The sequence below is a fragment of the Bos taurus genome, chromosome 1 (genome assembly GCF_002263795.3).
Source record: "Bos taurus isolate L1 Dominette 01449 registration number 42190680 breed Hereford chromosome 1, ARS-UCD2.0, whole genome shotgun sequence".
Taxonomy (NCBI): Eukaryota; Metazoa; Chordata; class Mammalia; order Artiodactyla; family Bovidae; genus Bos; species Bos taurus.
Window position 1 is genome coordinate 157,343,870 of NC_037328.1, and position 25,524 is coordinate 157,369,393.

Sequence of the window (25,524 nt, forward strand, 5' to 3'; positions counted from 1 at the left end):
GTTTTAATCCTGCCTTTAGCCACGCGGTTCACAGCCGTTTTCTGTCGCACCGGGAGGTGTGTAGTGTTGGCCTCTCCTGTTGTCGCTGGCGTGAAGTTTGTTGCTGGGTTAGGATGGGGTTTTTGAGATTTCTCCACTGTAGTGTTAACTTTTCTGCTTTGGTAATTTAAAAAAAAAGGTAGTTTTGTCGGGAGATACTTTGAGGCTATTCTATCTTTATCAAAATTACAGTCACAAGATTCAGTGTATACAGACGATTCTTCCCTGAATCAGTCATTATGTGCTGGCTGTTCCCTAACCGCCCCTCTCTCCCCAACTTCCATCATTGCTTCCTTATTTCTTGCCATTCTCCTGTAAGGAGAGTTTTACCTTCTCCCCATTATTTATTTGTTCATTTCTTACTTTATCACTTTGGACTCAAATGTCTTCATTTTATCCAGCGGGTTGTGACTACCCTTGTCTGTATCATCAAGCTCACACTGGCCGCGTAGCTTCTGTCTTAGAGATGACTCCTTTGGGGTGCTGGGCAGCAGTGGGTGGTCTCACGTGCACTTGGTTCATTACCACTGAAGAAAGACGCGTTTAATGCTTTCTCTTCCTTCTCCTGGGGCAGTTATCAGTCCACCTCCCGTGGCCGGGACAGTTTCCTACAATTCAAGCTCCGCTTCCCTTGAACAGCAGAACGGAGGGAGCGCCAGTCCGTCCTGTCGAGGCGCGTCCGGGCTTGAGGCAAACCCAGGTAAGCTCGGAGGGCATCAGCGAGGGCTGTGATTCACCTGAGAAGCTCCGTTATCTGAGGAGTGCCAAAGGGAGCCTCAGGTCGCCTGCGCTCTGTGCGTGTCAGGGATCTAATGGCTGGAACTCCCTCTGAGCTGCATGGGTTATTGCTGTGTAAAAACCAACTCGAAATGCAGAGTCTCAAACTGTGATCCTTTACCGTCACAGCTCACTCATTCTGTGTGCTGCCTAGGAGGTGGCTGATACGGCTCGTCTCCGACAGGCTGTGCTTGCATAATTCTCACCCTCCTTTGAGGACCACTGGGTGTCTTTTCCTTTCCTTGGGGCAGAATACGGCCTTATGATGATGGCAGAAGCACCAGAGAGCAGGAAGAAACGCAGTTTCCTGCAGCTTAAGCTTGTAGCTGGCATAGCATGCTGCCTGCTTTAGTTTGTCATCGGAAGCGAATCACATGGTCAGACTCAGAGTCAAGGGGTGAGGAGATGGCCTTGACTCCTTTTGTAGGAAGAGCCGCAGAATCATATGGCAGAAGCAGGAGACAGGAGGGGAAGGAATTTGGCCATGAATGTAATCTGCCATGTGGGCAAAAAACTCTCTTAATGCTAGAGGCGTTTCACAGTTACAGAATGTTCCGAAGGCTGCATTTGTGTCCACAGCCGTGACATCAGACACATCTTGGCACAAGCAAAGTTTGACAGAGAAGTGTCATGAAATGGGGAGAGAACAGGGTTTTCTGTGAAGGACTAAGCGTGCAGCACTGGGGCCACTTCCAAGGGGGACGTTACTGATCATTCTAGAAACTCTGCCATTGAACTTGGATATAGCCCACGGTGCTTTCTTACTGCAGCACTCAGCAGGCTATCAAGTTTGGGGCATATTGGGTATAAATCTCAGCTCCAAAATAAATAGTTCACACCATTATTCTTGTGGAATTGTGGGATTTGAAGAGTTGGTCAAATGAAGGAAAATATTCTCACTCACCTCCAATAATAACAACTAAAAAGTTATAAAAACACAAACTCAACAAAAGCTGTTTTAGTAAGTAGCCTCATATTTGGAAAAGCATCTTGTACGGATAAGATGCTTGACATTGCTCTGCTGCTGTTTAGCTCAAGATGGAGCAAATGCTGTATGGAGCCTGCTTACTGGAATCCACAACCGAGGGATAAATTAGATTTGAGCATTTAAAAATTTAATTGTAAAATAAATAAATTATGACAGAAGGAAAAAAAAAGAAAAACCAAACATCATGTTAGTAGGACAGAAAGCGGCCATGTAGTCTAAGGAGTCGAGTGGGAGAGAGTTCTCCCTGCTTTTGCCTGGCCTGTTCCAACTTGTGATATATTGTGACATCCTGGGAATGAATGTACCTACTTCCAAGGCCAGGGGCCCTGCTCACTTTGTGAGGCATCATTTTAAGGCAAAAAAGGATTATGAGAGATCATGAGGGTCATTTTGTAATGACAAAAATTAAATTCACCAGCAAAGTGAAACAGTCCATGAGTGTGTTTCCAGTACATGTAGACACACACATATGTAACATACATTCACAGATGTGTATACACATACATCCACGCAAACATGTATGAAAGGAAGACTTAACAGAACTACAAGGAGAAATGATCAAATCAACCAGAAGTTGAACACTTGAAGAAACATCTCTGATTAATTCATAGATCAAACAAACAAAACTCCCAGGAAGGACAGAAGCCCCACAGACACAATCGACACAGAGAGAGCTCTGAAAATCGGGAAGTACACGTTCTCTCAAGAAGATGCTTAATTTACAAACAGTTGGTCAAGTTTTAGGTCATAACTCAAGTTTCAAGCAGTTTTGGCCTTTGTTATCATAAGGACCATATTCTTCTGACCACAAAGGGACAGTTAATCTCCAACATGGAGATTAACAACCAGTGACAGTCAGACTCACTCTCAGTGTGCACATGAAGGGGCGGCGCCTTAATAACTCACGTCAGGTTAAAAACCTTAGCGTAGAGAGCAAATGCTCTTCAGAATGGTGGGTACCTGGGGGCTCCCTGGTGGGCCAGCGGTTAAGACTCTGTGTCCCAGTGCAGGGGGCAGAGATTCAGTCCCTGCTCAAGGAAATCCCACATGCTGCCCAGCCAATAAATAAAATAGAAAAAAAAGAATGGTGGGCAGTTACTGCAAAAAGAGTTACCTCCTCTTTCCCGCCTTCTGCTGTGCCGCTTCTCCCTGGTACAGGGAGGGCAGATGTCCACACCTTTCAGTGATATTAGAAAATCAGTTGGATTAGTTGGCACGTGCTTTGTGTTTGAAATAACCCATCGTTTGCCCTTTTGTTTTGATCATCAAGGAGAAAAGAGGAAAATGAACGAGTCTCATGTTTTGGAGGAGACCAAGAAGCCCCGGGTGATGGGCGATATCCCACTGGAGTTAATCCACGAGGTCATGTCCACCATCACAGACCCCACCGCGATGCTTGGGCCAGAGGTCAGCAGGGGGAGCGCGAGCCGCCCGCGGGTGGACCCCGTCCGCTCTGCAGCCGCTCGCGCTGTTGGGGACGGGGTGGAGTTGCCGGGGGAGCTGTGCCCCCGTTTGCGTGTTGTCTGATGCTCAAGGTTGAGCGGCAGGCAGGCTGACGAGAGGTTAATTCTGCTGATGACGGCCGCATCGTGGGGAAACATAATCCCCACCGTTGAAGGCATTCCTCCTGCTTCAACTTTTTATCTTGAAAAATTTAAACCCTCATAAATGTTGCAAAAATTCCGTGATAAAGATCCAGAGGCTCTTTATTTAGACTCACAAATGGCTTGCATGGCACGTTCACTATCCCTCTGTCTCCCTCTCCTGTAAGCCATGTGGAACCATTTCAGGATTAGATACAGATGTTGTAACACTGCACCCCTGACTGTTTTCTGCATGTGTCTCTGAAGACTGAGACTACTCATTTGCATTCCCACAGTGTAGTTATCACTACCAGAAAATTTAGCTGGACTACCCTATTATCTGATGTGTGGATAGGCAGTTTTACTGAAGTGTGTCCACAAAGCCTGAGATATTTGTCACCTGGCCCTTTGTCGAAAAGTTTGCTTAGAGTTATATTACTCTTGGCCTCATGTACAGCCCATATCCAGATTCCCCATATATCCTAATTCTGTTTTTATAGTATCTATTCCTGTTGTTAGAGGATCAGTCTGGGGTTACACATTGCATTTAATTCTGATCTCTTCACCTCTTTAATCTGTTTAGTTTATCCTAGAACAGTTTCCCAGCCCTCTTTTGGCCTTTTGTGGCAGGACCATTGTTGCAGAGTCCTGCTTTGTCTGTTTACTCATGATTAGATTCAAGTAAAGTCTTTGGGCAAAAGGACTGCTGTCTTCTCATGTCGTATCCAGGGGCAAAGCAGTTTTAGACGTTTCTGACAGCTTCCAGGAAATGAAGAAATGAGATGCTTTTTCAAAACATGTGTAAAAATTTTTTTTTAGAATGGCTCTGCTGGGTGAAGGTGTCCATGTTTAATTTGTCATGTTTCCTTAGAGATTTGTTTTGTGCAGTTGAGGATAATTCACAGGATTGGAATGCTGTTAAGAGACGATCTCCTTGTAAGACTGCTCTTCCCATTTCCTTTTAGGTATCCGGTCCTTGGGACTTTTTGTGTACATGTCTGTCGGGGATTTAGTAACTTCACAGAATAGTTTTGCTCAGTTTGTTTCATCTGTGAAGTGTAGATATAGTCACACATTTCAGGATTTGTTGGGTGGATTTAGTAGTGTCTTGAAGTCGCCTTGTACTGGTACACACAAGGCAACTGTTAAATTCTCAGGAATTTAAACGTGTTGGCCGCAGTGGCACATGGGCCTCCAGCATCAGCCACAGACCAGTGAAGCGGGCGTGTGCCAGCAGCTGGCCCTTCTGCCTTGGAGGTCTGTTTGTTGAACACTGACCTGCACCCGACTGCGTGGGTTAGATAGGATGGGGCGCAGGTGTTGGTAGGAGGTTGTACTGCCAGCTTGGTTGAGAGTGGTCAACATGACTCCTTTCAAAGAAGCCTCTCTTCCTCTGAAAAAGAGGTGCTGGTAGTATAGATGTGACTGCCAGTCGTGGGTCTTCAGGGAGAATTTGGGGTCTGGGATCCCAAGGGTGCTCAGCCAGACGGGATTCCCAAAACCAAGGACTGGCAGGCTGTAGCGCACAGGACAGACACAGGCTGCCTCCCCCATTAAATCAAGTCCTCGGGCGCTCTGCCCTGCCCACACATGTCCGCGTGGTCCTGGCGCATTCTCCCCGCCGCGGTGTCCGCGTGGTCCCGGCGCGTTCTCCCTGCCTTGGTGTCCGCGTGGTCCCAGCGGGTTCTTCTCACGACAGTGTCTGCGTGGTCCCGGCCACGTTCACCCCGCTGCAGTGTCTGGAGCTGCCGCAGAGGCCTCCTGACTTGCAGATCCAAACATGAGCTGTTTGGCCCTTCAGAGAAAGCCTGGTGACTCCTGGTCTGTACCAAGTCTCCGTGGACACGCGGGAGGCTGTCTTTTCATGGCTTATGTGTTATTGGTTGGGACCCCGAAACCCACAAATACACATCGTCCTAGCACACGGAGGAGAGGCACTGCTGTGGACTGTCCCTTCTGTCTTAGGGAGGGGCTCTGTGTAACCTCCTCTCTCCTGCTCCCAGACCAACTTTCTGTCGGCGCACTCGGCCAGGGACGAGGCGGCCAGGCTTGAGGAGCGGAGGGGTGTAATCGAGTTCCACGTGGTGGGCAACTCCCTGAGCCAGAAGCCCAACAAGAAGGTGCTCATGTGGCTGGTAGGGCTGCAGAACGTGTTCTCGCACCAGCTGCCGCGTATGCCCAAGGAGTACATCACCCGGCTCGTCTTCGACCCGTGAGTCGTGCCCCGCTCTGCTTTCCACTTTCCTGATTTATTTTGTAAAATGCATTCTTTTTTTTTTTTTACTTAAATTATTTATTTTTAATTGAAGGATGATTGCTTTACAGAATTGTGTCGGTTTCTACCAAACATCAACGTGAACCAGCTTTCAAGATTTTTTTTTGATGTGGATCATTTTTAAAGTCTCTTTTGAATTTGTTGCAATATTGTTTCTGTCTTATGTTTTTGTTTTTTCGCCCTGAGGCACGTGTAATCTCAGCTCCCTGGTCAGGAATCAAATAGGGGTTTGATCCCACCCTCTGTGTTGAAAGGTTAGGTCTTCACTGGACCATCAAGGACTTCACTCTCCTTTTTAAATGAAAGAGGAACCACTCGGGTAGTAAAAGTCAGTCACAGTCACCCACCAAGTCCTGCTGCTGCTTGTCAGCTGTGCAGAGAGAGTGATGTCACAGGCATGGCCACAGCCACAGGCGTTCAGATTAGTTTTCCAGCAGCTGATCAATTTTTTGTTAATGAGGCTTTATATTTTAAGCTGCCGGTGACGAGGCTTTATATTTTAAGCTGCCAGTGACCATCCTGTGCTTCATTCATTGCATCAGTGAAGGAATATATAAACATTAAGAGGATGTCCCAATTTTCTCATAGTCAAATATTCTGATTTTGGCATCTTAAGTAGTTTCCATTCTTGCCTGAGTCTGTAAGCCCTGGCAAGATTATTGTGGTGTTAGGTTAACTTTGATCATCCATTGCATTAAAGCAAAGGAAAAGACAGGAAAGGAAGCTTCCGTAATTGAATGCATTTTAACATTTAGAGCCCAGTCGCCTGTGTGGACTGTGACCCGTGCCCGTGACTGTTCAGAGTGACGTTTTAGGCAGAAGGCCTGACGGGATTCTGGAAGGCAGGTTTTAGCAAATCGTGCAGGTGGATTGTGTTTTCGTTTCCTTATAACTTCTGTGGTATTTCTGAATGAGAGTGAACTCTTCAGAAGCGTGTGCCCACGTCCCTGGCATTTGCTCCCCCGGCTCGCGGGCGTCGGACGTGACCCTGTCTCAGCGCCTGTCAGCGCCTGTCCATAGGCGCTGTTCTTCGTCTGGGGGCTCAGACCCCCTCAGGTGGCTGGTGCTTGTCTTCATGGACACTCTGGGGATATCTCAGGAGGCATGCTTGCTCTAAGACATCCACTTAGAGAATGTTCTACTTAGAGAATCCACTAGAGGGGTTTCCCTGGAAAAATCAAGAAGGAACCCCCCCTCCCTTCCAGTTTTCCTGACTGGTTAGTGAGGGACCCCCCAAACAGGAGGTGAGACAGTGGTGCAATCTTATTCTTCCAGGAAACACAAAACCCTTGCTTTAATCAAAGATGGCCGTGTCATTGGCGGTATCTGCTTCCGGATGTTCCCGTCCCAGGGCTTCACAGAGATTGTTTTCTGCGCTGTAACCTCTAACGAACAAGTCAAGGTAAGGCTCACGCAGGGTCTCAGAAGAAACGCAGGATGTGGTGCAGAAGCGGCAGAGTGTGGCAGGGTCTCCACGTCCAGAGAGCCCTGGACTCTCTGAGGAGCATCCTCTCATCGCGAGTGTGTGTGTGTGTGTGTGGAAGGCACCTGCTTCCGTATACCCACAGTCAGGCTCCACTGGGCTTTGCCGGACCTCGGGGCTGGGGCCAGGGACACCAGGACGCCCCAGGAGCAGGTCAGGGTTTGTTTGTGGCTTGTGAAGAGGTGTCTGAGAACACTCTCGGTGGCGCCGGCGATTTCCATATACAGACGTGTCCACACACGCCTGGGCACGTGGCACCACCAGAAGGGGTGGGGTGCTGTGTAGGTTAGGGAGAGGACTGAGGTGGCTCAGACCTCAGGAAGATTCCTTATGACCTTGTGCCTGAAGTTGGGGGTCAAGGACTAAAGAAATGCTGTCGGGGAATTCACGAAAAATTTGAATAAATATATGAGTTTCAGAAATACTCAGGCAAGGTTTGGAATGTGGTCTTTTGGGGAGTGTGAGTGTGTGAGCGACTGTGTGAGTGTGTGTGTGATTCTGATCTGTGTGAGTGTGTGAGAGACGGATCTGTGTGATTGTGTGAGAGACTGATTTGTGTGAGTGTGTGAGAGACGGATCTGTGTGTGTGTGAGAGATGGATCCGTGTGAGTGAGAGATGGATCTTTGTGAGTGTGAGAGGCGGATCTGTGTGAGTGTGAGACACTGATCTGTAATGTGTGTGAGAGACTGATCTGTGAGTGTGTGAGGCTGATTTGTGTGAGTGTGAGAGACTGATTCGTGTGATTGTGAGAGACTGATCTGTGAGTGTGTGTGAGACGGATCTGTGTGAGTGTGAGAGACGGATCTGTGTGAGTGTGAGAGTCTGATCTGTGAGTGTGTTAGAGTCTGATCTGTGTGTGTGTGAGTCTGATCTGTGTGAGTGTGAGAGTCTGATCTGTGTGTGTGATTCTGATGTGTGTGTGTTAGAGTCTGATCTGTGTGAGTGTGAGAGACTGATCTGTGTGAGTGTGAGAGACGGATCTGTGTGAGTGTGAGAGATGGATCTGTGAGTGTGTGTGATTCTGATTGTGTGTGTGTGAGTCTGATCTGTGAGTGTGTGTGATTCTGATCTGTGTGTGTGTGAGAGTCTGATCTGTGTGACTGTGAGAGGCGGATATGTGTGAGTGTGAGAGTCTGATCTGTGTGAGTGTGAGAGGTGGATATGTGTGAGTGTGAGAGTCTGATCTGTGTGAGTGAGAGATGGATCTGTGTGAGTGTAAGAGACGGATCTGTGTGTGAGAGATGGATCTGTGTGAGTGAGAGATGGATCTGTGTGTGTGTGATTCTGATCTGTGAGTGTGTGAGAGACGGATCTGTGTGAGTTGAGACACTAATCTGTAATGTGTGTGAGAGATTGATCTGTGAGTGTGTGAGGCTTTGTGTCAGTGTGAGAGACTGATTTGTGTGAGTGTGAGAGACTGATCTGTGAGTGTGTGTGAGACGGATCTGTGTGAGTGTGAGAGACAGATCTGTGTAAGTGTGAGTCTGATCTGTGAGTGTGTGTGATTCTGATCTGTGTGTGTGTGAGAGGTGGATCTGAGTGTGAGAGTCTGATCTGTGTGTGTGATTCTGATGTGTGTGTGTGAGAGACGGATCTGTGTGAGTGTGAGAGATGGATCTGTGAGTGTGTGTGATTCTGACCTGTGTGTGACAGTCTGATCTGTGTGAGTGTGAGAGACTGATCTGTGAGTGTGTGAGAGATGGATCTGTGTGAGTGTGAGAGTCTGATCTGTGAGTGTGAGAGTGATTTATGTGTGTGAGAGATGGATCTGTGTGAGTGTGAGTCTGATCTATGTGTGTGATTCTGATGTGTGAGTGTGAGAGACTGATCTGTGTGAGTGTGAGAGACGGATCTGTGTGAGTGTGAGTCTGGTCTGTGAGTGTGTGTGATTCTGACCTGTGTGAGTGTGAGTCTGGTCTGTGAGTGTGTGAGAGTGATCTGTGTGTGTGTGAGAGATGGATCTGTGTGAGTGTGAGAGTCTGGTCTATGTGTGTGATTCTGATGTGTGAGTGTGAGAGACTGATCCGTGTCAGTGTGAGAGACTGATCTGTGTGAGTGTGAGTCTGCTCTGTGAGTGTGTGATTGGTTGGTGTGTGATTTGACCTGTGGGTGGTCTGCCTGTGAGTGTGTGTTGGTTGTGAGTGTGATTCTGACCTGTGTGAGTGTGAGTCTGCTCTGTGAGTGTGTGACTCTGATCCGCCGTCCCAGCTGTCCTTGGCACAAGTCCCTCCCCAGGAACCAGACTGTCGTGCTGACAGTGTGGTTGGTTTGCCATCTTCCTGGAATAGACCAGACTCCTCGTTGGCAGGAAGATACAGATGATGTTGTAACCTACTCAGTTGCTTTTATGAAAGCGGAACCAGAAACATGTCTTCAGAGTGTTATTCATTTGGTACTTGGGGAGTCCTAAAGTCAGGCAAAAATATGGCAATTGGTGGAAAGATAAGAAGTGCAGGATTCAGAAGCTACTGAGATAAATTACTGGAGTCTAAGGCAGTGCTGTCCAGTGGTCTTTAACACGTGCGCACATCAGCCACATACGTGAGTTTAAATGTTTTGTTAGCTACGTTGAAGATACGCGAAAGTGTTCTAAAAACAGATTCCTTATTTTACTCAGTATATCGGAAGTGCTGTCATTGCAGCGGCACTCGGTGTCCAAGAATCATGGAGACCGTTTGCATTTTGGTTTGTGTGAGTCTCTGAAATCCACAGTGTGTTATACGCTGCACCTGTCTCGCTCTGGACTCGGGCTCTCTGGGCTTGGACAATGGGGCCTAAGGACACTGTTGCCTTCTTCAGTTACCATGAAGCAGTGCCAGATACAGAAGCCGAGACGGATGATCTCTGGAAGGAATCGTGCTTGGCCTGGGGGCCGCAGCCGGCGCTGAGGGTGCTTTTGGCTTCATTAACAGCTCTCCTCTGTGTCACAGTCGCCGTGTCAATTACAACAGCTGTGGTCTCCTCTCAGAAAGCACAAATGGGGCTTTTGACGTTGACTCACCGCGCGAAGCGTCCAAGGGCAGACAAAACGCACCAGTGTCACATTCGCCCTTCTGGCGGGGGCAGGTGCGGGCGCACAGCTGCGTGAGGCTGACCTCTGCCCCGTGTTAGGGCGCTTTGGCGGTGTGTCTTCAGGTGGTGTGGTCGCTGTGCTTGTCACAGGTTCACTTCCCCATAGCCAAACTGAGAAACAATTCCAGGGGTCCAGAGTTTAGGAACTCGCTTAAAAAGAAAATTTGGTTGGGCTTTTCGTAGGGAGAGGAACTTGAAAATATGCCCTTGGTTTATAATTTCAGAAGATTGCGTAATGTTTGTTTGCACAGAAAGCTACACCAAGCAACTTGTTTGGAAAGGTTGGCTAAGGTTGCCTTGGACACTCTTAGGTCCAGAGGGAAACTAAAGGTGTTGAATATGAATTGGGTGCTTTGTCTTACTGCTTCCCAGAAGGGCAGTATATGTTTTTTCCCCCAAACCATGTAATTTTCTAAAGACTTGAAGGAAGGTGGCCAAATATCACAAACTGAGCAGGAAAAATGAAAAGAAAAGCCATTTTTTGTAAGTGACTTGAAAGTGAAGTGAAGTGAAGTGAAGTGGCTCAGTCGTGTCTGACTCTTTGCGACCCCGTGGACTGTAGCCCACCACGCTTCTCTGTCCATGGGATTTTCCAGGCAAGAGTACTGGAGTGGGTTGCCATTTCTTTCTCCAGGGGATCTTCCCGACTCAGGGATCAAACCCAGGTTTCCCGCATGGTAAGCAAGACGCTTTACCATCTGAGCCACCAGGGAAGTCTTGAAAGTAGTTTTAGCAAATGAAGATTAATCTTTAAAAACTAGATAGAGTGGGTGAACCTGGTGGAAGCCAGTGCTGCTAGTACTTACTTGTGAAAACAGCAAGATCATAAGCGGAGGTTTACAATTTTGATTTGAGGTATTAAAAATCTGGGCTAAATGGTACTTTAAAATTTGCATCCACTCATTTTGGAGACTTAAGCTTATATATAAATTTCTGTAATGCTTCAAATAAGATTTTTGTGTGAATTTATCTTGCTCAGAACACATGCAAGATAACATTTGAGAATTTACTTAAAGCTCCTAACCTGGTTTTAAAATAGATTATCTAACTATTTGGTTTTGATATTATATGCAACTTTAAAGTTACGGGGCTGATACTTATTTAACCATAATAAGTATTTGAAGAAACACTGAAGTTACCAGGTGGATTTGGAAAGGAACCCTTTTGGTGACAGGTGAAGTGAAGTGAAAGTTGCTCAGTCATGTCCGACTCTGCGACCGCATGGACTGGCTATACAGGCAGTGGAATTCTCCAGGACAGAATCCTGGAGAGGGTAACCTTTCCCTTCTCCAGGGTATCTTCCCAACCCAGGGATTGAACCCAGGTCTCCTACACTGCAGGAAGATTCTTTATCAGCTGAGCCACGAGGGAAAACCAAGAACACTGGAGCGGGTAGCCTATCCCTTCTCTAGATGATCTTCCCGATCCAGGAATCGAACTGGGGTCTCCTGCCTTGCAGGAGGATTGGATTGGATTGGATTGGATCGGATCCATTTCCTTGCAGGAGGATTGGATTGGATTGGATCGGATCCATTGCATTGGATTCTTTACCAACTGAGCTATCAGGGGAGCCCACGACAGTTGAAAATAAAGGCATGCAGAGAAGGGAGACGGTGCTGGGGTGAAAATCCAAGCATTTCTGCATATAATGGCTTGACTCTGTTACCACTTCTTTAAACAAGCAGGTATTTGCGGTTCTGCGACTGCTGGTCACAATACTAGGCACACAGGATTCAAGACGAAAGATAGCCCCTCCTCACAAGCAGCTGGAATCTGAAAGTTCTTTGGAGAGGTGATGAATCAGTGGCCAGTGATAAAGACTATCCATGCAAAGTTTGAGACGCTACTAACAACAGAACCATTACTGTTCTTTTTGAGTAAAATTCTTGGATTGTGGGTGAAGGGGAGAAAATGTATAGTTCTATTCAGTTCAGTTCAGTCGCTCAGTCATGTCCAACTCTTTGCAGCCCCACGGACTGCAGCACGCCAGGCCTCCCTGTCCATCACCGACTCCCGGAGTTCACTCAGACTCATGTCCATTGAGTTGGTGATGCCATCCAACCATCTCATCCTCTGATAAATCTACTAACAATGTCAGTGATATAGTAAGATGAAAAAGTGCAGACTATTGGTTCTAGAAGTTCCCAGGGGAAAACTATCATCTGATAGTTATTGAGTATATACCAGGCACCTGGGATTGATTTGCATGCTGGAAATACAACAAAGAGAACCCCTGGAGGTGCAGAGGTAGAGAATCTGCCTGCAATGCAGGAGGCACAGGAGACTCAAGTTTGATCCCTGGATTGGGAAGACCCCCTGGAGAAGGGCATGACAACCCACTTCAGCATTCCTGCCTGGAGGCTCCCATGGACAGAGGAGCCCGTGGGATTCTAACAGTTCTATTAGCTCCTTACAAGGCGGCGTATACAGCAAAAGCCTCTCTCTCTTCCATCAGCCGCATCTAGGTTTCATCAGAAGACGTGTTTCTTACTCATCCCCAGACATTACTATTCCTCTGCACACGAAGTAGCAAATCCTTCCCTTTTCTCCAGTCCCCCCCCCAACTTTTCTTCAAAAATAATATTTAATGTTGTAGGTCATGTACAAATACGTTTTCGTATAAAGCAGAAATCCCACCCCCAGTCTCCCGGTCCGTCCCATCGCCCTTCCCCACTTGCTGTCCGTACGTTTGTTCTCTCTGTCTGTCTCTGTTTCTGTTTTGCAGACGTTTTCTATTTAACTGAACGTGTCCCAAGTACTGTCATTTCAATATGTAATAAACTTGGTTAGAGGTTTTTTTTCGTGGTGTGTGTTTTATACTTGCACACCTCAATTTGGATTTGTCATATTTCCATTGCTCAGTAGCTACACATGACTAGTTGTTGCCGTATTGAACAGCTAGTTGTATACTGTAATTATGAGTTTATATGTTTATTTTCCCCATTTCACTCTCTTCTCCTTAAGAGAGGTTTCCTTCATCCTTTAATCTGAGTTATATTCAGATTTGAAGTGTGTCAGTATTGTGATATCTTTGGGAAAAGCTAACATGTCTATGGTTAATACCAACGGGAGAATAATTTCCAAAATAGGGAGACGGTTGTACTCTTTTCCTGCATACTGGACAGATCCTCCCCTGGATATTATTATGCTTGGTCTTGGGATCCGTGCTTTAGAAGTGTATTGTTACACAGGAGCAAGCCTTGAAAGATACGAGTAACTTGAGATAGGGTCTTCCAGTCGTGCGTGCGAGGCAGGACTGAAGCCTCGATGAGGCTGGACCTGGGACCTGGGCGGCAGGGATGGGCGTGGGTGATTTCCAAGGGCTTGGGGAGTTGTGAAGAGCAGGGAAGAGTCACTGTACTCTCGGAGCAGAACTAAGGTCAGTAGGTAGAAAGAGCAAGGGATCAGATCACAGGTGAAGCTTGGGGAGTTGTGAAGAGCAGGGAAGAGCCACTGTACTCTCGGAGCAGAACTAAGGTCAATAGGTAGAAAGAGCAAGGGATCAGATCACAGGTGAAAATTAGAAAGAACTTCCCAACCACAACAGCGGCTGAATATGAACTGGCCCAAGGACTCAGCGAGCACCCTAAGCTGGGGGTTTTCTAGCAGCTGACCTCCCCGAGGTAGATGGCAGGAGACTCCTAGCTTCACATGGGGAAGAATTAGGCAAATGACTTCCCAAGACCCTTCTCCCTGTGGTGCTGAGGTTCCATGACGTCATAGCTGTGAGCCTCTTTGAGTTCTTTAGAAAAACATGTCGTCATATTCTAAAATACTGATGTAATGGTATTCGTGTCTGGGTTTACTTTCATCTTTTATTAGATTCTCAAACCATCCCTTTAAATCTGTACATTTTCTTTAAGCTTTGTCCATCACCAAAAAACTTGTTTACTTTTTTTTTTCATATTTCAATCATTAATTTATTCAACATTGTTCACTGTTTTCACTGCTGTTGTTCAGTTGCTAAGTCACGTCCAACTCTTCATGACCCCATGGACTGCAGCACACCAGGCCTCCCTGTCCCTCACCATCTCCGAGAGTTGCCCAAATTCACGTCCGTCGAATCGGTGATGCCGTCCAACCATCCCATCTGCTGTCACTGTTCTTAGTCTCACTCAGAGCTTCGGGGCTCCTCAGACTTTGCTGGGAAAGGTCTGAAAAGACCAAGTTGAAGATCCTTTGTGTGTGATGATACAATTCTTTGGAAGGATTGCTGATTTGTTGTATATAGGAAACACTTGGATTAGTTAATATTCTAGAAAAGGTTAGCCCTTCTCATTTTCATTGCTCTTTTGATCTCAGGTTCTCAAATACTCTAAGCATAAGCAGAAATTCATGATCAATATTTACTCCAGACACCTCTTTATTAATATTCAGCCTGTAGCCTCTAGGTGTGAATGAGCAGCTTGTAGCTTTGGTATATTCTTTTCTAAGAGCCAGAAACTTATGTTTTCAAGTGATGATTGTATCTTGATCCAAGGATTTTGAATTTTTTGGCTCATTTTCAAAGTTCAGAAACTCAAGAACCAATACCAATACTCAAGGTGTTGGTATTACACTGGTAATACATACTCCTAAAGTTGCCAGTATTTCTCAGTGAAATGTGGGACTTTCTTTTGTCCAGAACCTAATATATTTGTCTGCATGCTGACTTGCCCTTAGGGCTATGGAACACACCTGATGAACCACTTGAAGGAATACCACATAAAACACGACATCCTGAACTTCCTCACCTACGCAGATGAATACGCAATTGGATATTTCAAGAAGCAGGTGGGTTTTGTGGCTGTGCAAACCTGTTCTGTCCTTCCTTTTCTTGATATGCACTCAAGTAGCTTTCATGCAAATAAGTCCTCCCCCCAGGACATTTATTTTGCAAGCCCTAAGCCAGAGGTAAGCCTCAGCCTGGATTAGAGAGTGTGACCAGCACACCATCAGTACAAAATAAATGTCTGAGTGAGTGAAGGGATGTCATCTGTGAGTGGAGTGCACTGTCGCATCCTAACATTCTAAAACGGGGTCTCCCCAGGCTGAGGAGAGATTCACGTTGGGGGACTGGAGTTCGCCCTGAATGAGAGAAATAGATTTAATCTCTGGAAGGCAGTGTGTTTCTGATGGCAGAGAGGAGGTTCTGATGCTACAGAGGGCTCCCGACACTCCTGCTCCGTCAGCACATAGGCGGCTGGGTGCTTGGCCGCATCTTCGTTCTTTCTACCAGAAGTTTCGTATCAGCTCTCTGATTCTTCGGTTTCTTTGCCCTTATGACTCCGTATGTGGGACCCTCCTTCCCCGACCTGGTGTAAAGCCCCTGCAGTGGAAGAGTGGTGTCTGAACCACTGGACCACGAGGGAAGTCCCTGCTACGTGTTTTTTAATAGTGCTTTATAATTCTAGGTTCCTAAACATTTTCCGTTTACTTTTTTGATGACAAAAGTAATGTATAGTTATTGTAGAAATATAACTGGAAAATTAAATTGGAAAATGAAATAAAACTCCAAAAAAAAGAGAAAAATTGCACGTGATTCCACCACCCAGAGAAATTGACTGTTAATGTTTTGACAGATACCCTTCCGATGTTTTTTTCTCTGTGTGTGTTTGTGTATATATAAACAGAAAATTGGCTCATGCTATATACAGTTTAATTAATTGCCTTTTTTACTTAATATAGTCTGATTTTTAGATTATGAGTTTTGATGGTTCTCTGAATTGTTGTAGAAATGGAAACTGATTTCTCACACCAGTCCCACATTTAGGGAACATTTATGTGTTTTTTGCAAATAAGTGTCCATGTGTGCGTGTGGGCTTCCAGGCGTGTCTAATGTTTTGCTATGCACTGCAGTGAATAATGACAGATCCTGTAACAATCTCTGCTCCTGTCAGCAGCATGTAAAGGGCTCAGGAAAGGAGCTGGTTGAAAAAGCAATTTTTTTAGCCCTTTCCTAGGTAACAAATTGCCCATGTTTGCGTTTATTTGATTATTTTGAGATTTGGCCTGTTTTTCCTTATTTATTGACCCTTTGCACTTCTTTTTTTGAATTGCCACTTCATTGTATTTTGCCTCTCTTTCTATTAAAATATTTATTTTTCTGTTGATTTATGAGAACTCATATATAAGGATATGAGAGTAGTAACCTTTTATGATTTTTCTCCCCTACTTGTCTGTTTCAGCATTACTTATGGCTTTTTTTCAATGTACAGAACTTTACAGATTTTATTATATAAAATCTGTTAACCTCTTTGAAAAATATAAGTCCTTATACATATGACTAAAAAGCTTTCCCTCCAATGTCAGATAATTAACCTTTTTACTTTCTTCTCATTTTTTGGGATGCATTTGGTAACTTTTCTAGTAAAACTCACTAGAGAGAACTCAGTGGCATTAAATACTGCGACTTGAGTGTGAGCTTTCCCAGGCTGTACCTACACTGCAGAGACAGTAACAGCCAGGATTCTTTTTTTAGGAAAAGATTAGGAAGTTTTCATTAATTTGTCTCTGGCTGTGCTGCCTGTCGCTGCGCCGGCTTCTCTGAGCTGCTGCGAGCGGGCATCCTTCCCCGTGGCCCCGGCTCCGGGGGACCTGCGCTGGTTGCAGGGCGCAGGCTCTGGAGCGCACGGTCCTGGAGCGCACGGTCCTGGAGCGCACGGTCCTGGAGCGCACGGTCCTGGAGCGCACGGTCCTGGAGCGCACGGTCCTGGAGCGCACGGTCCTGGAGCGCACGGTCCTGGAGCGCACGGTCCTGGAGCGCGGGCGCAGCGGGACCTTCCTGGACCAGGGAGCCAACCTGTGTTTCTGCATCTGCAGGCAGATTCTGTACCGCAGAGCCACCAGGGAAGCCCTCAGCCATGCTTCCTGCCCCCCCATCCCCCCCGCCCCCGAAACGGATTTATTTTTAATGAAGGAAGATTGCTTCCCATTCCTGGGCTGGCGTCCTCCGCATCACGTGGATCCGCGCAGGCTCACGTTGGCTCCTCCGTCCTCACCTGCCTCCCACCGCCCACCCCTCCCCACCGCTCTGGGGAGTTGCGGAGCCCCAGTTCGGGTTCCCTGAGTCACACAGAAAGTTCTCACTGGTTATTATTTTACACGTGGCGGTGTGTATGCTTCCATGTGAGTCTCTCCATTCTTTTTTCAATGACCTGTCTGCGTCTGTGGTCCTCTCTGAGGCTGATGGCAATAAGTGCTTGGAAAATAAGTTTTTACTGAAACAGGAGGCAGGAAACTGAAGTCCCAACTAATTTTCTACAAAAATTTGAAACACCCTTAAGGAAAATTGTTATAAATAATATGACTATGTTCCCTATTATTATAGCTTAAAGTATATAAATGAATATATTGCAAAGCATTAATGTCCCTGAAACAGCCACACTTGTGATGGTCTGGAAGTTTTTTGCCTATTAAGTGTTTCATTTCTTCAGTATCAAGGTTCTTCTTGCTATATTTTTGAACAAATTTTGCTTTCAAAATAGGGTTCACTGTTAGTTGATTTCCAGAACATCCTAGAGGCCCCCTGTCTACTTTGGGAGAAAGCATGCAATTTAATGCTAAATTAAATCTTATTTTTACTTAAGAGCCATTTGTGTTAATGAATTTTTAATACTGTGTTTTACTAGGATTATTATTATTATTTTATGTTGGAGTGCTTCCTATTTGCACGGTTTGATTTTTGATGAACTTCTTAGAGGAGTTTCATGCTAATCCCCAGGATAGTTGGAAAGGAGCTTGGACCTCTGCCGGCACCAAGCCAGGCCTCGCACGTAGCTCGCACTCAGACAGGGTGTTTGATGCTCAGGGCCTTTTTAAATGGAGTTACTGGTTTTGCAGGGTTTCTCCAAAGAAATTAAAATCCCTAAAACCAAATATGTTGGCTACATCAAGGATTATGAAGGCGCCACTTTAATGGGATGTGAGCTAAATCCACGGATCCCATACACGGAGTTCTCTGTCATCATTAAGAAGCAGAAGGAGGTAAGCGTGTGGCCGACTTGGGTTCCCACTGCACAGGCCAGGCTCCTTTGGGGCAAAGTGTGCACCCCTGGGCTCTGTGTGGGGGCGTCTGATGGACACCAGGACCTCAGTTTGCTCTGGTTTGTCTGGATTTCTTCTGTGAAGGTATCCTTTACCTCCTGTCTAAATCACCACTTCGAAGCGGGGGTCAATACCTATTAAATTGGTGTAAAATGCAAAACTTGTAAAATACAGTGGTTTTACCTTCAAGGCCTTTTACATGCTGGCCCCATGCCTTCTTCCCAGACTCATCTCTTTATCCCTTTTCTAACTGCTAGGCTGTTACTGATGTGCTAACCCTTTTACGTGGTGTCTTCATCCTTCACCCACTTCCTCTCCCAGTTCACGCGCGCACACACTCAAACACACACACACACACACACACACACACCACTTCTGCCTGTGTCCATTCCTCTTTGAACTTCTCAAGCACTAGTTTGATCCACTTATTTGAACTTCAGTTACTCATCATCTTCCATATTTATCTTAGTGAGTATTCACCTTTTTTTTCCATTGTAAGTTCTGAGAGTGTATGCTTCCAGATATTAAGTGATTTGTGATCTGGGGAGAATTCTTTTTTTGGCCACACCACACAGCTTGCAGAGTCTTAGTTCCCTGACCAAGGGTTGAACTCACGCCCCCTGCAGTGGATGTGCTGGGTCTTAACCACGGGACCCCCAGGGAAGTCCCAAGTGATTTGTCCTCTGATACTGGGCTCAAGTCTTTTATGCGTATGAACTAAAAGAGAAGGGGTAAAGGGGAAGGTTGATGGATTTGATTACGTAACAAGTTTTATATTTCTGTAAGACAGGAAAAAGAAACATACAAAGCATAATTAGGCGAGAGCAACACAGGCCACTTATTAAATGAATAAACTTTACATATTAAACCCAGGATCACCCTCCTGGTCCCCTAGTTCTTGGAGTTCAAAAACTGGGAAATCGCACCCAACATCACTCCCGCTTTGTACCTGTCCTGTTAGCCTCCTTTGGTCGAGTCCGAGTCTCTGCGACCATATGTACTGTAGCCCCCAAGCTCCTCTGACCGTGGGGTTCTCCGGGCAAGAACCCTGGAGTGGGTTGCCAGGACCTCCTCCGGGGGATCTCCCCAACTTGCATCTCCTGGGGAGATCTCACAGGGATCCAACTCATATCTCCTGTGTCTCCTGCAGTGTAGGTGGACACTTGACCCCCTGAGCCACCTGGGAAGCCCAGTCCCACTTTATATTTCTGTTATTCAGTCAAAGGTGCTTTTCTCTGCTGCTGCTGCTGCTGCTAAGTCGCTTCAGTCGTGTCCGACTCTGTGCGACCCCATAGACGGCAGCCCACCAGGCTCCCCTATCCCTGGGATTCTCCGGGCAAGAACACTGGAGTGGGTTGCCATTTCCTTCTCCAATGCATGAACAGGAAAAGGGAAAGTGACGCGACTCCTAGCGACCCCATGGATTGCAGCCTACCAGGCTCCTCCGTCCCTGGGATTTTCCAGGCAAGAGCACTGGAGTGGGGTGCCATTTCCTTCTCCGGTGCATGAACGGGAAAAGGGAAAGTGACGCGACTCTTCGTGACCCCATGGACTGCAGCCCACCAGGCTCCCCCGTCCCTGGGATTCTCCAGGCAGGAGCACTGGAGTGGGTGCCAGTGCCTTCTCCATGCTTTTCTCTAGTGAGTAACAAAAAAGACATCTGCCTCAAGCCTGTCTTTGTTTCCTGGTTTCTGCTCATGTGCCTCCATTCCAGTTCTTAGTTCCTTGTCGATGTCTCTGACATCGCAGAGATAGACCCGTCTTCTCAGGGTGCGTCCTAAGAACAGGTGCTCAGTGAGTGTCTCCCTTTTAGTTAAAGTAGCTCAGACTTCTCCGTACACGTCCCACGGAAGTGAGCCAAAGGCTTTTTATTAAACTAGAAAATAGAAGCAGCGTCTGTTGTTTCTTGGGCAGAGGTTCCAGTGTGATACGGAGTTCTGAGAAGGCTGCTGGGAGCTGGTGCCCCGCTCCTTGTGCCCGAACTGTGGAGGCTGGAGCAGGACCCCACGGGGTCCCCAGACTCCGAGTTCAGACCCCTGGGCGGGGGACCCTCTGTCTGGGCTGCTTCAAATCCCGCGGAGCCCAGCATTGGAGAAGACAGGGCCCCCCTTCCACTCCGTCCCCTTGGGTCCCCCACCTCAGCTTCCAGTGTCTCCAACAGGCACCCCTGAATGTAGCTGTTCACCTTCTTCTTTTAAAAGAGCTTGGAAGTCACCCTAGTGAGGTTCTTGGATTTACCTGGTAACCTCTACAGAATTCATGTGACTGTCACAAGTGTTGAGTCCAGCTCTGGAGGGCCCTGAGGAGGCAGGGACGGATGGTGCTCAGGAGCAGACAGGCAGACGGTGAGCCTTCCCCCTGGGGCGCAGGCGCAGAGGCCGCGTGGTTGCTGTGATCAGCGTGCAGAGGGAGACCAGGACCGCAGCCGCGGGGCTGAGCGCCAGGTGAACGGCGACCCGGAGTGCAGAGGGCCAGCATCACCTGCGTCATCAGGGGCCAGGGGGCCCGTGTGAGGACGGGAGGCCCAGAAGGCGGTCAGCACGGGCAGACGGAGCCCTGCAGGAAGAGGTCCCGGGGCCGGAGCACCTGGAGCCCGAGGCGTGCACGTGATGAGAGCCTCTGAGAAAGGGTGGAGGGGCGGGAGCTGGCAGGACAGAGCAGGGGGCGTGTGTGGGGCTGGGGGAGGGTCGGCTTAAGCTCGGTTCACACGTGAGCTGCGACCCCGGGCTTGGAGGAGCCAAAGAGTGAAGAAGAGCAGCGTTTTGTAGGGAGACATCCTGCGACTCGGTGAACTATAAAAGTGGCTGATATGCCCCCTGGTTCTCTGTTTGGGAAGATGAAAAATGACCAAAATGGAACGAAAGATGGATTTGAGAGGGAGATGAAGACATGGTGATGAGCTGAAGAGAGTTTCTAGGGAGGCGAAGATATGAGGCTAGAATGGGGTTGGAAGGTCTGCTTTCTCTAAAGTGATCCTCAGGGTTAGAGAGGTCGGGTAGCCCCCTCCCCCCATTACCAGTGGCCTCAAGGTGCTCGTGAGGGGGTTGGAAGCCCCGTGCACTGTCTCATCTGAGAGCAAGCATCCTTGGTGAAGAGAGAAAAACATTAAAGCTGTGTTTGAAATTAAGTTTTCTGAAGGCCTTCATTTAAGAAATTGCCGTTGTGATTCTTTGAAAAAAATTTTAGCTGAAATACAGTTGATTGACAATGTTGGTGTTAGTTCCAGGTGTACAGCAAAGTGAATGACATATATATGTATTTGTTTTAGATTTTTCCCATGTAAGATATTATGAAATAGCGAGTAGAGTTCCCTCTGCTATGCAGTAGGTCCTCGCTGACTGTCTGCTTTTTATATAGCAGTGTGCCTCTGTTAATCCCAAAGCCTCAGTTTATTCCCCCCTCCTCTCCTTTAGTAATCGTAAGTTTGTTTTCTGAGTTTGTTTCTGCTTTGTAAATAAGTTCATTTGTGTCCACTTTTTTAGATTCCACATATAAGTGATAACATACGGTATTTATCTTTCTCTGACTCAGCTTCAGTTAGTATGATAATCTTTAGGTCCTTCCAGTTGCAAATGGCATTATTTCATTCTTTTTTATGGCTGAGTAATACTCCATTGTATACATGTTTCCAGAAATTCTTCTTTTTTGGGTGGGATCTTAGTTGGAAGTGTGGAGTCTTAGCCACAGGCCCACCAGGGAAGGCCTGAGGAGTCTTTTTAAAAAGACCTGGAGTTACACCTCATGCAGAGCGTCCAATCAGATCTGCCCATCCACAGTGGCAGCCACATGCGGCTACTGGGTGCTAGCTGCATGGCCAGTCAAAGCTGAGATGTTCTGCAAGTGTACAATGCATTCTGATTTTGAAGACCTAGTGTGAATAAAAGCATGTAAAAATCTCATATTTTTTCTCTTGATTATATGCTGCAGTGATAGTATTTTAGCTATATTGGATTGAATAAAAATATTGTTAAAATCAATTTCTCCTATTTCTTTTTACTTTTTTTTAAAGTAGCTACTGAAAAATTTTAAATTACACGACTGGTTTACATGATATTGGACAACCCTGAGCAGATTTACCAGCAGTCTATTTTGCCACTTCTGTTCATTTTATGAAGTCCTGTGTTTAATTGTTAAGATTATGTATTCGTGCTGTAGCATTTATCAGTCTTCCATTTGAGATTAAGAAGTTAGGAAATTGAAGTTTTTCATTAATTTGATTAATGACTGCTACTGTTGTAGTGTTTTCCAAAATTCAGCGCTGATACAGTTAATCTCAAGTTGGTGGTTTTTGAGTTTGTTGTTGCTCTTTCTTTTTTTGTTTTTTGGCTGCTCTGTGTAGTGCAGGGTCTTAGTTCTCTGACCAGGAGTCGAACCTGTTCCCCTGCGTTGGGAGTATGCAGCCCTAACCACCGGACCCTTTACTTCTTTAAGGGGAACACTGCCCTGGAATTAGTTACATCAGAACATTGGGCTTCCCTGGGGGCTCAGACGGTACAAATCCAGCTGCAGTGCAGGAGACCTGGGTGTGATTCCTGGGTCGGGAAGCTCCACTGGAGAAGGGAATTATTTTATAAGACAAACGGACTCCTCTCAAAAATTCCCTAAGTAGTTCTGGCGGCCCCTGTCCTGACTGCGTCGCCTTCAGTCTTCAGAGCTGCTTTTTGGATGTGAGCATCGTAGGTTGGGGCTCACACGTTGGAACACCTGAGCACTAGGAAGTCCGTCCTCCCGGGCTCTGGGGACTCGGTGAGTCTGCCTGCCCCTCAGGTGCAAGTGGGCAGCGCCTCGTCTTGAGACGCCCAGGCGTGCTGACGGTGCCTGGGCTGCAGGGCCGTTTCTCCTCTCTGTGGCTGAGGCTCGCGGGGGAGGGCCGAGATAACTGGCACTACGCTAAAGAGGGCAGTGGGCTCTTAATACTGGCTTTTTTTGCAATGGCAGGGACAAGCATTCAAAGACAGCTCTGTCAGTGACCCTCAATGTGCATGGCCTTGTAGAATGTTTTCATGTTTCACCATTTAATATCGTTCACCCTTTTGTTTCCTGAAGACTTAATTTTGTTGGGAAAATAACTTAGATTGACTGACTTAAGCTGGAGCCACAAACTTCGGTCACTAAAGGTAGTTTCTTCTTGTGCTTTGCAGATCATTAAAAAGCTGATAGAAAGAAAACAAGCCCAGATTCGGAAAGTCTACCCGGGACTTTCCTGTTTTAAAGATGGAGTTCGGCAGATCCCGATAGAAAGCATTCCTGGAATTCGTATGTATTGATCTAAAGGCAGAAGCTTTTGGTTGTGCCCCGACCCCGGAAGTAGCTCCGCCGGAGCGCAGTGGTTCGGGAGGCCGCTCGCCCGCAGGCTCTAGTCGGGATGCTGCGGTCTCAGAAGAGCGCGTTTCCTTTGCGTCTGCTCTGCTTCCGGGGCCATCTCCCGCTTTAACTGTTAACGCGCATCGCTTTGAGAGCCTGTTTGTGGCACAGTGTCGGCCACTCCCACAGGTGACCTTGAAGGCAGGGAATTCTGCTCAGAGGGTGGGAGGTTGAGTCTCAGGCTGGCTCAGTCCTGTAGCCGCGAGCGGCTCGTGGCCAGTGACCGAGGGAGCAGCGGCCCTGCCTCCTCCAGGCGGCTTCCCGTCCACGCCCTTCTCCGTGCCCCGGGCCGTCCCGGGCAGAGCTGTGCTCGGCCGAGTTCAGCGCCCCCGACTTCGAAACCACGTGACCCGACAGCGTCACACTGGTTTCTGGTTCCCTGTTTTAGAGTGGTTTTCCAAGGGTTCTTCTCTGTGAGTATGTTAGAAGTGAATTATCTTGGGTTAAAACATACAAAATAGGTGTTTTTGTCGATCAGAAGCTATAAATATTGGCACTTTCAATCAGTTCAAATCCAGGATCTGCTAGTGTATTGAAGATTTAATAAATCAAACTAAAATTCTCCAAAAGAAAATAAGACATTATTTGAGCAAGATAGACATCTTCATTACGAAGTATACCCTACAGCAGATCTTACTTTCTTTGCTAGACCTGGAAATTGTACTTCTGTGTATTATCCTTATTAATGGCGTAATAGCTATCCTCTCCCTGAATGTGTGTGTGTGCCAAACATTATTCTGTTTTGGGGTGTTTTTTTTTTTAATTTTTTACACATACATCAACTAATCTCAAAAGGAATCAGCTCAGTTCTGGAGTTCTGTCTTATACATTGATAAACAGAGGCAAAGGCTAACTAACTTATGGAGGGTAGCTTAGCTTAAGGAGAGAACAAGAAATCAAATCCAGGTCTGTTGGACTCCAGGCTGTGTCTTTCTGCTGCCTGAGACCATCTTGCGTTACAAGCAGGGTCTGTGCCAGATAAAATAGAGAGCAGGACAGAGTTTGTTCCAACCTAAAATAACAGCTTAACACTTTCACGTGGTGGTTAGCAGAAAATGTGACTTCGAGTTTTAAAAATATACGTGCCCACAGGACCAAACATGCTTGCTTATTATGCGTTCCTCTGAAAGGCTGGAGTTCCTGCTTTAAAAAATACTAGCAGATGGAGCAATGCCAGTCTTGGGAATGTTTTTATATCCAAGTGTGTAAGGAAGTAAAGAATTAATTGCAGTTAATTTCAGTCTCTTTTCAAGAGTAGTCTTTTACTGATCATGGCTGTAAGTTATTGCGTTTTTGATAAGTATTAACTGTGTTATTCTCTTGACTGAAAGCAGTTCTCATTCAGTGTTTAATTTCGTTGGTATGTATAGGAGAGACAGGCTGGAAGCCGAGTGGAAGAGAGAGAAGGTAAGTGTGATGGGCTGGAGGATATTGATGGAAGTGCTCTGTCTCCCCTCCCAGCAGCTTAGAGCAAACAGGGAAACTGGCTGTAGTCACCACCGCACTTGTTAGGGTTCACTTTTCATAAAACGTGCTGAAGTAGCTCCAACCTTAGGTTTCTGTACAGATGAGCTGGATAGGAGTTGCCTGGCAAGGGGGCAGGGTGCTAACCCTTGCTTCTTCTGTGTGCCCTTTCCTTTCAAGTAAAGAGGCCAGAGACCCCGACCAGCTGTACAGCACGCTCAGGAGCATCCTGCAGCAGGTGAAGGTGGGTGTTCGCTTTTCCTCCACTTCACGCAAATGTTTTGAAATGATTTCCCACATGGAATTTCCATATGAGATACCTTACTTTTTTCTTTACCCAAGAGCCATCAAAGCGCTTGGCCCTTCATGGAACCCGTGAAGAGAACAGAAGCTCCGGGATATTATGAAGTTATAAGGTTCCCCATGGGTAATGCCATTAACATTTTCTAAGTA

General features: G+C 46.8%; 1 protein-coding gene across 2 annotated transcripts in view; it reads left to right on the top strand.

Moving 5' to 3' along the window:
• KAT2B (lysine acetyltransferase 2B) overlaps positions 1-25,524 on the top strand; it is a 98,368-nt gene that overhangs the window by 66,467 nt on the left and 6,377 nt on the right. For both annotated transcript variants that reach the window (XM_024997590.2, XM_059889721.1), the window contains exons 8-17: positions 614-739; positions 3,075-3,211; positions 5,391-5,599; positions 6,938-7,064; positions 14,881-14,991; positions 18,040-18,183; positions 23,385-23,499; positions 24,978-25,014; positions 25,252-25,315; positions 25,414-25,498. In XM_024997590.2, the coding sequence (XP_024853358.2) occupies positions 614-739; positions 3,075-3,211; positions 5,391-5,599; positions 6,938-7,064; positions 14,881-14,991; positions 18,040-18,183; positions 23,385-23,499; positions 24,978-25,014; positions 25,252-25,315; positions 25,414-25,498 (1,155 nt within the window). The remainder of the gene's footprint in view (positions 1-613; positions 740-3,074; positions 3,212-5,390; positions 5,600-6,937; positions 7,065-14,880; positions 14,992-18,039; positions 18,184-23,384; positions 23,500-24,977; positions 25,015-25,251; positions 25,316-25,413; positions 25,499-25,524) is intronic.